Here is a 14,102-nt window from a genome sequence, read left to right as displayed (position 1 = left end):
ATAAAACATTTGTTAAGATATAATTGAGCCTTCTCAAAAAGTGAGTATATAAGGTACTCATTAGTAAGTGCCTAGGTATTAGTTGGTAATCTAAAACTATAAGCCGCTTAATTAATTACTAATATAGGATATAATTCTAAAACTATAAACAGCTTAATTAATCTAAAACTATAATGCTAGGGAAACTAAATTTGTAGATAAAATTTTGTAAACTAAATGACATGAAAGTTGATAATTAGAGTATTACTTAAACATTGATAAATGTGTTCATTCTTATTGGTGACACATCATTTAATTTGCAGATTTTATCTACAAATTTAGTCTTCCTAGCATTACGGTTTATAAAGACATCTTAATTCGGGCATATTTCCCTGTTTCTTGGAAATGTTGTGAGGGAGGAAATTTCAAGCTCTTAATTAAGCTTTTTTTTTTTAAGCAATTTTGAAATATTTTGACTACTTCAATGACAGCTAGGTTTTTTAGTGCACGGCTTTTTGGGGTAAGGCATCTTGCATAAAAAAAGGTTGTAATTGGCTAAATAATTTGATGGTGTTAAGCGTCCCAATCCAAGTATAAAATTGCGCTAAAACCAAAATAAAGTTTACATCCAACTTTCAAACAAAAGGTTTTCAAAAAAAAAAAAAAAAAAAAAAAGAAAAAAAAGAAAAAAAACTTTCAAACAAAAGAAACTAATTCTGAATTGAAAACTCAAGATGGATTTGAAATTGAAAAGTATCTTGCCCATGTTTGTGTTCATGTTGTTAGTATCCACATCTAACGCCAAATCCAGTATCTATGATGTCACTAGTGCAAAATATGGTGGAAAGGCAAACTCTGATATATCCCAGGTAGGCATTATATATGCTTATTTAATTCTTCTTGAAATGCTAAACTAATATATTTAGATGAGAAATTACTCCTGCACACACTCTTTAGTCTTTGCACATTCTTGTTTACTTTCTTGATTTTTTTCGTTGATTTGTTTAACCAAGAAATAAGAAATAAATATGCATGGGAGAAAATGAGCATACGAAAAATCATTTCCGTTTTAAAATTGTTTGGTAATTAAACTGAATCATTTCCGTTTTAATGTTTATCTAGGCTTTTAGCAAAGCTTGGACAGATGCATGTGCATCGACATTGGCAAGTAAAATTGTTGTTCCAAGAGGGACATACAAGTTTGTAGGGGCAACTTTCAAAGGACCATGCAAAGCTCCTATTGAGATTCAGCTCCAAGGCACACTGCAGGCTCCAGCAGATGGCAGCAAACTCCCAAAAGCAGATACCTGGGTAGGTTTTGAGCGCATTGATGGGCTCACCTTATCCGGTGGTGGAACTTTCGATGGCCAAGGAGCAACTGCTTGGAAGCAAAATGATTGCAACAAAAACAAAAATTGCAAATCTATTGCTATCGTAAGAAAATTTAAATCTTGTTCTTTTATAATTTAAATCTATTGCTTGATTGTGAAACTAAACGGCTGATGCCGGACCATATATTTGAAAAGGGTATGTGTCGGGCATCAAATCTAAGTCATCGATCATGTTAATAATCTGCAATTTTGATACACAATCTGACAATATAAGAATTTTTTTTATGACAAAACGTAACTTTGGCATGAGACATTATTCGCAGAATCTGAGGTTCAATTTTGTCACCAATTCCATAATTCGGGACATAACAACAAAAGACAGCAAAAATTTCCACGTCAATGTTTTGGGTTGCAACAATGTGGTATTCCAACATTTTACCGTCTCAGCGCCTAAAGAGAGCATGAACACAGATGGAATTCATATCGGACGTTCAACTGGGATCAACATCACAGATTCAACCATTGGAACAGGGGATGATTGCATCTCTATAGGTGATGGCACCAAGCAACTCCATGTAACCAAAGTTACTTGCGGACCCGGCCATGGCATAAGCATCGGGAGTCTCGGAAGATATCAGAATGAAGAACCTGTGTCCGGAATCTTTATCAAGAACTGCACAATTAAAAATACAGATAATGGTGTGAGAATCAAAACATGGCCTGCTTCTCCATCAAATGGTGTAGTCTCAGATGTTCACTTTGAGGATATTATTATGGACAATGTTGGAAACCCTGTCATCATAGACCAAGAGTATTGTCCATGGAATCAGTGCACACTTAAGGTATACTATTTTGCACAAAAATTAACATCATAATTTCTTTATCATTGAGTCAAATACTTAATCTTGAATAATAGAATACAACCGATGGCCATCTGATCTATTGACACCAACCTCCACTACTTTGAATGACTACCTACCTGAGTTCATTCTGGAATAGTACATGTCTTCAGGAAGCACTCCGGTTTTTCGAAAAACCACTTGAATTTTTTGATCTATTTATTAAATATATTTATGAGAAAAAGTGTTTTCTAATAATACTATTATTGCATGCAGGTTCCATCCAAAGTTAAGATCAGCAATGTCAGCTTCAAAAACATAAAGGGCTCATCTTCAACCCCAGTCGGTATTAAGATTGTATGCAGTGGAGGGCTGCCATGTGAGAATGTGCAACTAAGTGACATTGATCTCACATACAGTGGAAACAAAGGCCCTATTACCTCTCACTGTAAGCATGTCAAGCCCACCATTAACAACGTGGCACGGGCTCTTGCTTGCGCGACCTCTTCTTGAAAAGAAACCAATTATTCCTTATAAACAAGTGTTTATTTATTTATTTAAATTTTTGTTGTACGTCGTAAATAAGCTACCCATGAGACTTTTCTCAAATGGCATGAGATGACTGTGGGTTGACGGTTGAGATTTTTGTTCAAATCTCACTTTATAAAAAAATGACAAGAATTGTGTTCATTACTCCATTGTTCTCTAACTTGTAGTGAATAGTCTAAAATATTTCATTTACAAGCTAAAAGAAGAATACATAGTATTATGTGTTAATTTTTATTTATTTTTAAATAAATAAAAATGAATTTTACTTTAGTGTAATTTGTGACAGGGTTATTGGGTAATTATCGAACTTTTTTCATTTTTTTTAACGAAAACAAAAATTACAAGGACATCCAAGTTTTTGGAATATGACATTCTCTGTTTAGTCTGTTTAGACCTTCTAACGACAGTTATTTCCTTATAACTGTGTTGACCCTAAAAACTACCAAGCCTACGTGGCGCACATGCCGAGTAATTAATAAGCTAACTACGTCCTTCGGTTATGTGCGGGCGTACCAACTCGTCAGCCGAGGAGTAAATTTTGTTGATGTTGCGTTGGGTACGCTGCTGACTTCTGAATCTCGCGACTGCGGTCGAGGAAGGAACACTCTCGGCCTTCGGGTTCTAGAGCCTGAAGACAAGGCTGCTAGTTCCGCGAAGTTCAATATCAAATTCAGCTTTCAATGTGCCGAATGTAATAACTTATAACACCTCACTTCGCCGAAAAGACTAATGAGATGATCTCTGCCAATAAGGATTCGAAAATCCTTCTCGACCGAGACTTGAATAGATAACCAGTCGGCCCTATCGCAGTGCTGTTTATCCAAACTAAAGGTGCTTCACGGTCGGCTGATTCTACGGCAACAGTGCTGTTTATCTAAACTGAAGATGTTCGCCGGTTGCCTTCACAGTGCTGTTTATCTAAACTGAAGATGTGTTGGCGAAAAAGGAAAATAAAAATCTCAAGGTTGTTGAGAGGTTTCGCGTAGAGCGAGGGTTTGCGCATGGCAGTTTGTGTGTTGAGTTGGAGTTGTCCTCAATGCTGCACAGCCTTTATGTATTTATAGCGTTTGATATCTACCTGGCACAGCCTGATGGTGCTTGTAGAGTCCAACTGCAATTATTTTCCACGGAACTGAAATTAATCCGCATCAGAGAACTACCATATCCTTCAGATAGATGTTCACGATTTTCCAAACCTCACAAAAGCCTATTCAAATAAAAGTCTTATCATTATAGCCTAGCCTACCTAGGCTTGTCATCATTATCTACGACTATTAAATCTTAGACTTATCACATCACCACCAAAGCCAAGCCTATCTAGACTTCTCCATAATCCATCTGTGCATGCACCATGACTTTTCAAACCTCATCTACCAAGTTTCTCCAGTCTGATAGCAGTAATCCCAAGTTCACTCGAACTGTACTTGTTCGAAGATATAATGCTAAGATAATCCAAAATAAAAAATAATTACTATGACAAAAACCATAATATTATCCTTTAATAAAAATATCTTCACTTTTTCATCCGACGGTTGAGAACTATGCTTACTTAATGACCCTGATTACACGGGCCGATGGTGTAAATTTGGGTCCAAACAAACTGATGCACTAAAGTAGCTAGTCAAATTTTATTTACTAGAACCCTAGACTTTTACAAAAGTTTTTTATGCAAGCAAATATTGGGAGAAGTGGGAATAGAACTTGAGATCTTGAGTATATAGGGTAGATGCTTTTAGTCAATTGAGTTACATGGAAGTCAAAAGAATAATACATATATAAAGGTAGCACGGGCATAGTTTGAAGCAGTACATAAAAATGATCTCAACATCAAATTTACTTGATCCACTAGACAAGGCTTCATCAGTTCCATTGTTTGACATCTCAACCCTGACAATCACAATCAACCCTCAACAGTAGGGTTGGGTTCCGTTTTTTTGCTAAAACGAAATTGAATTCAAATTTCGGTTTTTTTTTTTCCGATTTCAGTTCGGTTCGATTTTTTTTTCTTCAATGGCGAAAAAATTCCTAAAAAATTCCAATTAGTGTAGAACAATCACATTCCAATCGGTTTGGGGTTTTTAGATTATTCTTTGCTCTGAACACTCTTGCATTGCTCTAATCTTCATCATTGCAATTTTGGGTACATAAAATTTTAGATTTTAATGGACCCTGCATCTTCAAGATCTGCCATTTGTTTTCTTCCTCTTTTCTGCAACAATTTCTTTTAATTATGATGGAGAGTGGAGGAACAAGAACCATTCAGAAAGGGAGGCATGCACAATCAAGAAAAGCAAAACAGGTGCAGCATAACCTAATCAGAACCAATTTTCACAAAAATGCACATTGCACACAGATGCATCATAACCCAATCAGAACCAATTTGCACAAAAAATGCACATTTCAAAATTTGCATCAAAAGGGTTCTGAGTTCTGGTCAGGTTACATATAAGAAAACTCCACGTTTGTGCATTGCTTATCAGCATTGCAGGGGTAATGATTCTGAACCCAATCATTCAATCACAAATTAAACAAATTTACAAGATTGGGAACAAAATAGATGAAATTGATACAGCGAGAGCACCGTTTTCAAACTTGAACTTCTTGAATTTGGCATCGCTGCGGTGACCCACCTGAAAATGATGAATGGATTGCTCCAAATCCTTGTATAAATCGCTTGTAGTTGCAAACATTCGAGCGTTCAACGAAGAAATTATGGAGATGCAAGAATTCAAAGGTCGAAGAGAGAGGCTGAGAAGTCAGAACAAGGAGATGAAATGGGAGTAAATGGGACGGCTAGGGTTTTGTGTTTAGAAATCTTATAAAGAATTAAAGATCTAGAATCAGTATAAACATTTTACTAATACGATTATAACAACACAAAGCTTGTTATCAAGTTGGCTGAAGCAAAAAACTCTCAACCAGGAGGTATAAGGGGTTCGAAAACTTTTGCCTCTAGATTTTGAGTATTTGTATATAATTTATATAATTAATATATATTAAATAGGGTTAATCTCAGTTTACTACCTTGAAATTCTTGGTTTTCAACATTTAATACATGATTTTTTTTCATCCTAGAGTGGTACGTAAAGTCACAATTTTGGGACACTTTCATATATCCATTAAGTTTGCTGTTAAATCAGCCATTAACTGGTGACATGGCACTCACGTGGACAGTGACTAGGTGCCACGTGTCATCGGGGCCCATATAAATATTAAAAAAATAAAAAATAAAAATGTTTTTGGGCCTTCCAGCTCAACCCTGACTCCCTTCTTCATTTCTCTCCACCGAGCCTTCCAGCTCCCACTTCCTCCACGCCGCTGGCGATCACCAAGGCTGCATCGCCCTCCTCGACCTCCGCCTCAAGTCTCCCATCCTCTGGTTCGATATTGACTCCTCCCCTTTCAAACTCGCCATCCAGGACCTCGCATGGGTCTAGGCCCGACCCGACTCCTACCTCTTTGCCTTCATCTCCGGATTATCTTCCCTTTCCCTCTACAACAGCTTCACCAGCCGACATCAGATTTGGCTTGAATCTGAAGCTTCTTGATGACGACATCGAATTCCTTTCTTATTCTGGTTCTGAATCCAAGTACTTTTATCCCAGAGATGAGCCTCATAATGACCTGTCCACCTGTGCCTACATTTCCGTACCCAAATTCCCAATCAAATTTGTTTGTACCATACTTGACCAACCTCGAAACTACTAAGCACCGGTCAACATTATACCGCCAAGGACCCACAAGAGTCTCCCTCCAATCAGGAGGCCAATCATAACGCGAAGCATGTCAACATCAGAGGCCAATCATAACGTGACACGTGTCGACATCAGAGGCCAATCACAACACGACACATGTCAATGTCAGAATGAAACTAGAAACTCTCTTCTATAAATAGAGATCATTCTGTCACAATATTTCCTTATGTCATTTGTACTAAATCATTCACTAGTACTCACTAAAGGAGAGCTTGAACCTATGTACTTGTGTAAACCCTTCACAATTAATGAGAACTCCTCTACTCTGTGGACGTAGCCAATCTGGGTGAACCACGTACATCTTGTGTTTGCTTCCCTGTCTTTATCCATTTACATACTTATCCACACTAGTGACCGGAGTAATCTAGCGAAGGTCACAAACTTAACACTTTTTGTTGTATCAAAGTTCCCACTGATTTTGTGCATCAACAAAATCTAATCAAAATTTCTTTCTTTTTTTTTCTCAGCAACCAAACAGAAAGAGAAAGAGGAGCTTAATTACCGAGTGTCTCCACGGTAAATGGAGCTACATTTTCCAGTAGCGCACAAAGGCATTTTGCTGATGTGCTCTTTTGCCGTACATCTTTTCTCTTTCTTCGCCCCTCTGTATACCATTGGCTGATCGGTCACCATCACCTCCTCCGATGCCTCTGCTTCCCCACCTCCACTGCCGCCATTTTTGATATTCGGACCACTCCAATTGAACCCAAACTAAAACCTTAAAGAGAGAAATGGAGAGAGAGGGGGAAATAGATGAGTGACTGAGTGTGAGTGAGTTGTTTGGGTTCGTTTCAGTGAATCACCATGGAGGGGAAAAACTACAGTGAGAAGATGAAGAGGAGTTGCAATACGAACCGTGGAGGGGAAAAGCAAGCTCCTTGCTAGTGGAGTTGTTGTAGACGGAGATGGAGGAGATGTAGTAGGAGTTAGGTCGGGCCTGGACCCATGCGAGGTCCTGGATGGCGAGTTTGGAGGGGGAGGAGTCGGTATCGAACCAGAGGACGGGAGACAGGTGGAGGTCAAGGAGGACGATGCAGCCTTGGCGATTGCCGGCGGTTAGGAGGAGGTGGGAGCTGGAAGGCTTAGTGGAGAGAAGGGAGGGAGGGGGTCGGGGGTTAAGTTGGAAGGCCCAAAAACATTTTTTTTAATTTTTTTTTAATTTTTTAATTTTTTTAATATTTATGTGGGCCCCAATGACACGTGGTGCCTAGTCACTGTCCATATGAGTGCTATGTCACCAGTTAACCATTGATTTAACAGAAAACTTAACGGATATATGAAAGTGTCCCAAAATTATGACTTTATATACCACTCTGGGATGAAACAAACTTCATGTATTAAATGTTGAAAACCAAGAAGCTTCAGGATAGTAAACTGAGATTAACCCAATTAAATAATTAAATATAAATCGGTTCGGTTTCTGGACCATCAAAACCGAAACCAAACTAACCTATTTCGATTCGGTTCACTTGGTTTGATTCGTTTTTTCTTTCGGCTTTGGTTCGGTGTTCAGTTCGATTTTTTTTTAGTTTTTGGTTTTTTAAACCCACCCCTACTCAACAGCCTACTCACGGAATGCGATCCTCTTTCCACACCCTAAAAGCACCCTACACTGCCACGTCGAACCCCACGTTTCCATCCCTCAAATCCTCAAACATAGCAGCCACAACTAGATCCTTGACAAACACCGACGAGGCAGAAGCACTGGCATGCACTTGCGTCTCATTCTTCAGACGAATTGGATCTTGGTACAACCGTTAGCGACGACATTAGTCATGGAGAGAAACTCCTTGTGATAGAAAACCGAGACTTGCATGAGTAAGTCATAGTAGATGCTCATGTCTTTGTAATTGAGTCAAGTGATGTACCAATTTGCGGTCAGTGAAGAGGAGTAGACTATAACGGGAGAGACCGAGATGGAGTTGAGCTGGAATATTATGCTATGATGTGATGAATTGTTGAAGATTCCCACAAGTAATGCCGTCAAGTTTAAACAAGTTGTAGTTGTGTCGCGGTGGTGGAGTTGGCGTTGATCAGGGTGCTGGTGGCTGCAGCAACTAGGGTTTGCTTGGAAGAAACAATTTTAGTACTGACTTGGAGGGGCAGCATGGAGAACAATATGTTAAAGAAGTGGTAATGAACACTGAACTAGCCGAGGGCCATACGTAGTGGTGGTAATTGATGTTCTAAAACTATAAGCAGCTTAATTAATTACTAATTATAGGATACAATTCTTGAACTACATTGCAATTAAACATCTTAATTAAGGCATCTTAATTCGGGGTTATTTCCCTGTTTCTTGGAAGAAATTTTGTGAGGAATTTCAAGCTCTTAATTAAGCTTTTCTTTTGAATAAATCAACGGCGGCTAGTTTTTTTCGTGCACGGTTTTTGGGGTTGAGGCATCTTCCCTAAAAATAGCTAATAATTGGTTGAGTAATTTGAGGGCGTTAAGCTTTCCAATCTGAGAATAAAGTTCTGATGAAACCAAAATAAAGTTTTCATCGAACTTCCAAACGTAAGAAACTAATTCCGAATTGAAAACTCAAGATGGATTTGAAACTGAAAAATATCTTGCCAATGTTTGTGTCCTTGTTGTTAGTATCCACATCTAATGCCCAATCTGGTGTCTATGATGTAACAAGTGCAAATTATGGTGGAAAAGCAAACTCTGATATTACCCAGGTAGGCATTATATATGTATGCATGTAATTCTTCTTGAATTTTTAAACTAATATTTCGAGTTAGAATAGAAATTACTTCCGTACACACTCTTTGGTCTTTGCACATTGTTGTTCTTGTTTATTGATTTTTCTTTTGATTTGTTTAATTTAGAAGTAGGAAATAAATATGCTTGGGGAAAATTAATAAGTGGAAAATCATTTCCGTTCTAGAATTGTTTGGTAATTAAACAGAATCATTTCAATTTTTAATTTTTATTCAATGTTTTAATTAGGCTTTGAGCAAAGCTTGGACAGATGCATGTGCATCGACATCGGCAAGTAAAATTGTGGTTCCAAGTGGGACATACAAGTTTGTAGGGGCAACTTTCAAAGGACCATGCAAAGCCCCTATTGAGTTTCAGCTTCAGGGCACATTGCAGGCTCCAGAAGATGGCAGCCAACTCCCAAAAGCAGATACTTGGATAGGTTTTGAGCGCATTGATGGGCTCACCTTATCCGGTGGTGGAACTTTCGATGGCCTAGGAGCAACTGCTTGGAAGCAAAATGACTGCAACAAAAACAAAAATTGCAAATCTATTGCTATCGTAAGATAATTTAAATCTTGTTCTTTTATAATTAAAATCTATTGCTAGATTGTGAAACTATACGGTTGATCATACTCTTCTATGAATATATGGTGCCTGATAGCTGATCCCATATATGTGAAAAAGGTGTATATGTCAGGGAGCAAATCTAAGCCATCGAACATGTTGGTAATCTGCAATATTTATTCACAGTATGATAATATAAGAATTTTTCCTGACAACATAACTTTGGCAAGAAACATTACTCGTCTTGTTTGTATATGTTTTAACTTTTTCACACTATTCGCAGAATCTGAGATTCAATTTTGTCACCAATTCCATAATTCGAGACATAACAACAAAAGACAGCAAAAATTTCCACGTAAATCTTTTGGGTTGCAACAATGTGGCATTCCAACATTTTACCGTCTCAGCGCCTAAAGAAAGCATCAATACCGATGGAATTCATATCGGACGTTCAACTGGGATCAACATCACAGATACGACCATTGGAACTGGGGATGATTGCATCTCTATTGGTGATGGCACCAAGCAACTCCATGTAACCAACGTTACTTGTGGACCAGGCCACGGCATAAGCATCGGGAGCCTCGGAAAGTATGAGAATGAAGAACCTGTGTCTGGAATATTTATCAAGAACTGCACAATTACAAATACAGATAATGGTGTGAGGATCAAAACATGGCCTGCTTCCCCTGCAAATGGCGTTGTCTCAGATGTTCACTTTGAGGATATTGTCATGGATAATGTTAAAAACCCTGTCATCATAGACCAAGAGTATTGCCCATATAATCAGTGCACACTTCAGGTATACTATTTTACAGTACCAAAGTTACACCATATTTTCTTTATTACTTAGTCAAATACTTAATCTTGAATAATAGAATACAACCGACGACCGTTTGATCACTTGACCCCAATCTCAACTATTTTGAATAAATACCTGAGTGCACCGTTTGATTGTTTCTGAAAGGGTTTTAAAAATTTTCTATCAACCAAACACACTTCTAGCATTTTTCAAAAAAAAAAAAAAAAAAAAAAAAAAACTGAATTTGTAATAACTTCTTCGACATATTTATAATAACAATTTTATATAAAATATTTAACAGTAAAAGTGCTTTATAATAATACTATTATTGTATCATTGTATGCAGGTTCCATCCAAAGTTAAGATCAGCAATGTCAGCTTCAAGAACATAAAGGGTTCATCTTCAACCCCAGTTGGTATTAAGCTTGTATGCAGTGGAGGGCTGCCATGTGAGAATGTGGAATTGAGTAACATTGATCTCACATACACTGGAAAAGAAGGCTCTATTACGTCTGAATGTAAACATATCAAGCCCACCATCAACAACGTGGCGCAGCCTCTTGCTTGTGCTACATCTTCTTGAAAATAAACCAATTACTCGTTGTGAATAAATTTTGGGATACTTTGGATGCGGCTCCTAATCCTTAACATTTTTTGATTAAAACCTTAATAGTATTCAAAGTTTGATCAAGGTCCCTTAACTTTGTACACCTCATTATATGACTATTAATATTAATATTTTTATAGTTGTGACATTAATTGTTTGATATTTTTTGAGATTTATAATCTTATAAATTTAAAATCCCTCATTATAATACTATTAGAAACGGTTACAATAAAAAAAGTCAAACATTTTGATTGAATAAATGGATAAAAAAAATAAGAAATAATAAATGGCAAAAGAATGTATCCATAGTGTTAAAAAAATTGGTACATTTTACATTTCACATATAACAAAGTGGTACATTAATAAAGAAGAATGGGTACATTTTAAATAAATTAGGGTACAGATAAAAGATTAAAAATTATAAGTACAAATGAATTTTTAAAAAATATAGGCGCTAAAAGAAATTAATACATGGGTACAAAATAAAACTAAAAAGAAAATACTACAAATTTAAAAAAAAATGTTGCAAATTAAAAGTGGGTACAAACTAAAAATATAAATATATGATACAAAGTTTAGGCATAAAACATAAATATACCATATGTAATGTTTCTATCATTGATTAAATATACAATGTTACGTGACGGTATACACATGGGTACAAACACAAATAAAACTTTAAAAAATATGGGCACAAAAGGAAACTAATATATGGGTACAAATTAAAAATGAAAAGAAAATTGGTACAAATTAAAAAATATTTGCAAATTAAAAATAGGTACAAACTAAAAAAAAATATATGATAAAAAATTTAGCCATAAATATAAATATACTAATTGTAACATTTTTAACACTAAAGGAATATATTTAAAAATAAAAAATATTTTATCATTCAAATAATTAATGATGTTATTAATACCCAAGGACTCTGATCAAAAATTGAAAATGAATAGAATCTTAATCAATGGAGTAACAAAAAAAAGGATGTGAACCTAATTTTCCCATAAATTTTTGTTTTTGTTTTTTGGTTTTGTCGTGCGTTGTAAATAAGTTACCCATGAGACTTTCTCAAATGGCATGAGATGAGTGTGGGTTGACGATTGAGATTTTTGTTCAAACTTATCTTAATGAAAAAATGACAAAAGAAATCTTGTATTCATTACTCTAGAGCTCCCTAGCTAGTAATGAATTTTTACAAGGGATTTGAATCTAAAACATTTCACTTACAAGTTAAGAAGAATATTTTGAATCACATAAATTTTTTTATTTTTTATTTTTAAATAAATTAAAATTAATTTTACTTTCGTCTAATGTGTAACAGTGTTATTGGGTGATTGTCGAACTTTTTCATTTATCTTTTAAACGAAAATAAAAATTACAAGGACATCCAAGTTGTTGGAATATGACACTTTTTAGTTTGTTTAGACCTTCTAACGATAGCTATTTCCTTATAACTGATGCACTTAAGTAGTCACATTTATTTACTAGAAACTTAGACTTTTACAAGAGTTTTTTATGCAAGCAAATATTGGGGGAAGTGGGAATAGAACTTATGACTTCGAGTGTACGATACTACTACAAAATACACTTTGCGCGACGAAATAAGATTTGTTGCGCAAAGTAAGATTTCGTCGCTTAAAACCTTGCGCAACAAAATTTTGTCGCGCATGGTTCGTTGCGCTAAGCTCGTGAAGATAGTGTTTGCGTGACGAAAATTAATCTTTGTCATGTGATGGTACTTTGTGCGACGAAACATTTTGTTGCGCAAAGTTTTTGATTTTTTTATTTAATTGAATTAATTTAATATATTGCGTGATGAAATATTTGGTAGCGCAAGATTTTGCGTGACGAAAGTTTTAGGTTTTTATTTTTTGTTTAATTAAATTAACTTTTTGTTTTATTATTTCTATTATTAATTTAATTATAGTAATTGTTTGTGTGACGTAATATTTGGTAGCGCAAGATGTTTTGAATTTTTACTTTTTAAATTTAATTTAATTATATGGCTTTATTTTTTATAATTACTTTAATTTAAATTGACATATTTAAAATAAAATTGCATATGAAAAATAATGATCAAATTATCCATAATATACATTTTATTAAAAAGGTACATATAAATTAACAAATTACAATAATAAAATCCTAATACAAGTCTATTGTAGTGGTGGTGGTGGCGGGGGATATGGTCTGATAGCGTCATAATCCTCAACTGCTCAACTTTCACCGTCAAAGTCCAGACGATTCCCAACAAAAAAAAAAACATGGTCAAATAACCAAAAGAACAACATAAAATAATACCAAAAAATGGACATAACCTCCTCTAAAATTGGCATACCCCAAACTCCACCCCTCACCCTATACTCGACCCCAAACCCCACCCAAACCTAAAATTAACTCCAAAAACACATATTAATGAGAAATAAATTAAAGTTTAGAGAGAAAATACCTTTTGGCAAGATTGAGAGTGAGTGAGAGATAGGGAAAAAGGAGTAAGTGAGAGATAGGGAAAAAGGAGAGAGAGAGAGAGAGAGAGAGAGAGAGAGAGAGAGAGAGAGAGAGAGAGAGAGGGGGGGTCGGATTTGGGGTGAGGGAAAGAGAGAAGAGGTAAGAGAACTATAGAGATACATTGAGAAAATTTTGGAGGAGTTATTTTGGTTTTAAAATCTGTATCACTGTGCGCGATGAAGGATACGATTTTGCGCGACGAAAGATTGGTCGCACAAAGTCTTAAAAAAAATTATAAAAAAAAAATTCCCGCACCCCATTTTTGGTGCCCACCCAAATTTTTTGGGTTTTGTGTGACGAAATATTGGTTCGTCATGCAAAATTTATAGAAATAAATTTTATTTGACTATTTAAAATATAAAATTAAATAAAAATTAAATAAACAGGGTTTTTGTGATGAAATATTAGTATTTGTCGCGCAAGTTTAAAATTTTTATTTTATTTTACAATTTAAAATAT

The 14,102-nt window shown here is 35.6% G+C and overlaps 2 protein-coding genes across 2 annotated transcripts; both read left to right on the top strand.

Moving 5' to 3' along the window:
• The first annotated feature begins 618 nt into the window (after positions 1 to 618).
• On the top strand, positions 619 to 2,842 carry LOC126634073 (exopolygalacturonase-like). The gene is made up of 4 exons (XM_050304555.1): positions 619 to 848; positions 1,102 to 1,413; positions 1,634 to 2,152; positions 2,426 to 2,842. The coding sequence occupies exons 1-4, from the start codon at positions 714 to 716 to the stop codon at positions 2,660 to 2,662; spliced, it is 1,203 nt and encodes a 400-aa protein (XP_050160512.1). The 5' UTR covers positions 619 to 713; the 3' UTR covers positions 2,663 to 2,842.
• A 6,081-nt stretch (positions 2,843 to 8,923) lies between these two features.
• On the top strand, positions 8,924 to 11,287 carry LOC126634074 (exopolygalacturonase-like). Its single transcript, XM_050304556.1, has 4 exons — positions 8,924 to 9,137; positions 9,409 to 9,720; positions 10,010 to 10,528; positions 10,875 to 11,287. Exons 1-4 carry the CDS (start codon positions 9,003 to 9,005, stop codon positions 11,109 to 11,111), a joined length of 1,203 nt encoding a protein of 400 aa, XP_050160513.1. The 5' UTR covers positions 8,924 to 9,002; the 3' UTR covers positions 11,112 to 11,287.
• The last annotated feature ends 2,815 nt before the right edge of the window (positions 11,288 to 14,102 follow it).

Source organism: Malus sylvestris, chromosome 9, assembly GCF_916048215.2.
Source record: "Malus sylvestris chromosome 9, drMalSylv7.2, whole genome shotgun sequence".
NCBI lineage: Eukaryota > Viridiplantae > Streptophyta > Magnoliopsida > Rosales > Rosaceae > Malus > Malus sylvestris.
This window is presented reverse-complemented; position numbering and strand designations above follow the sequence as displayed.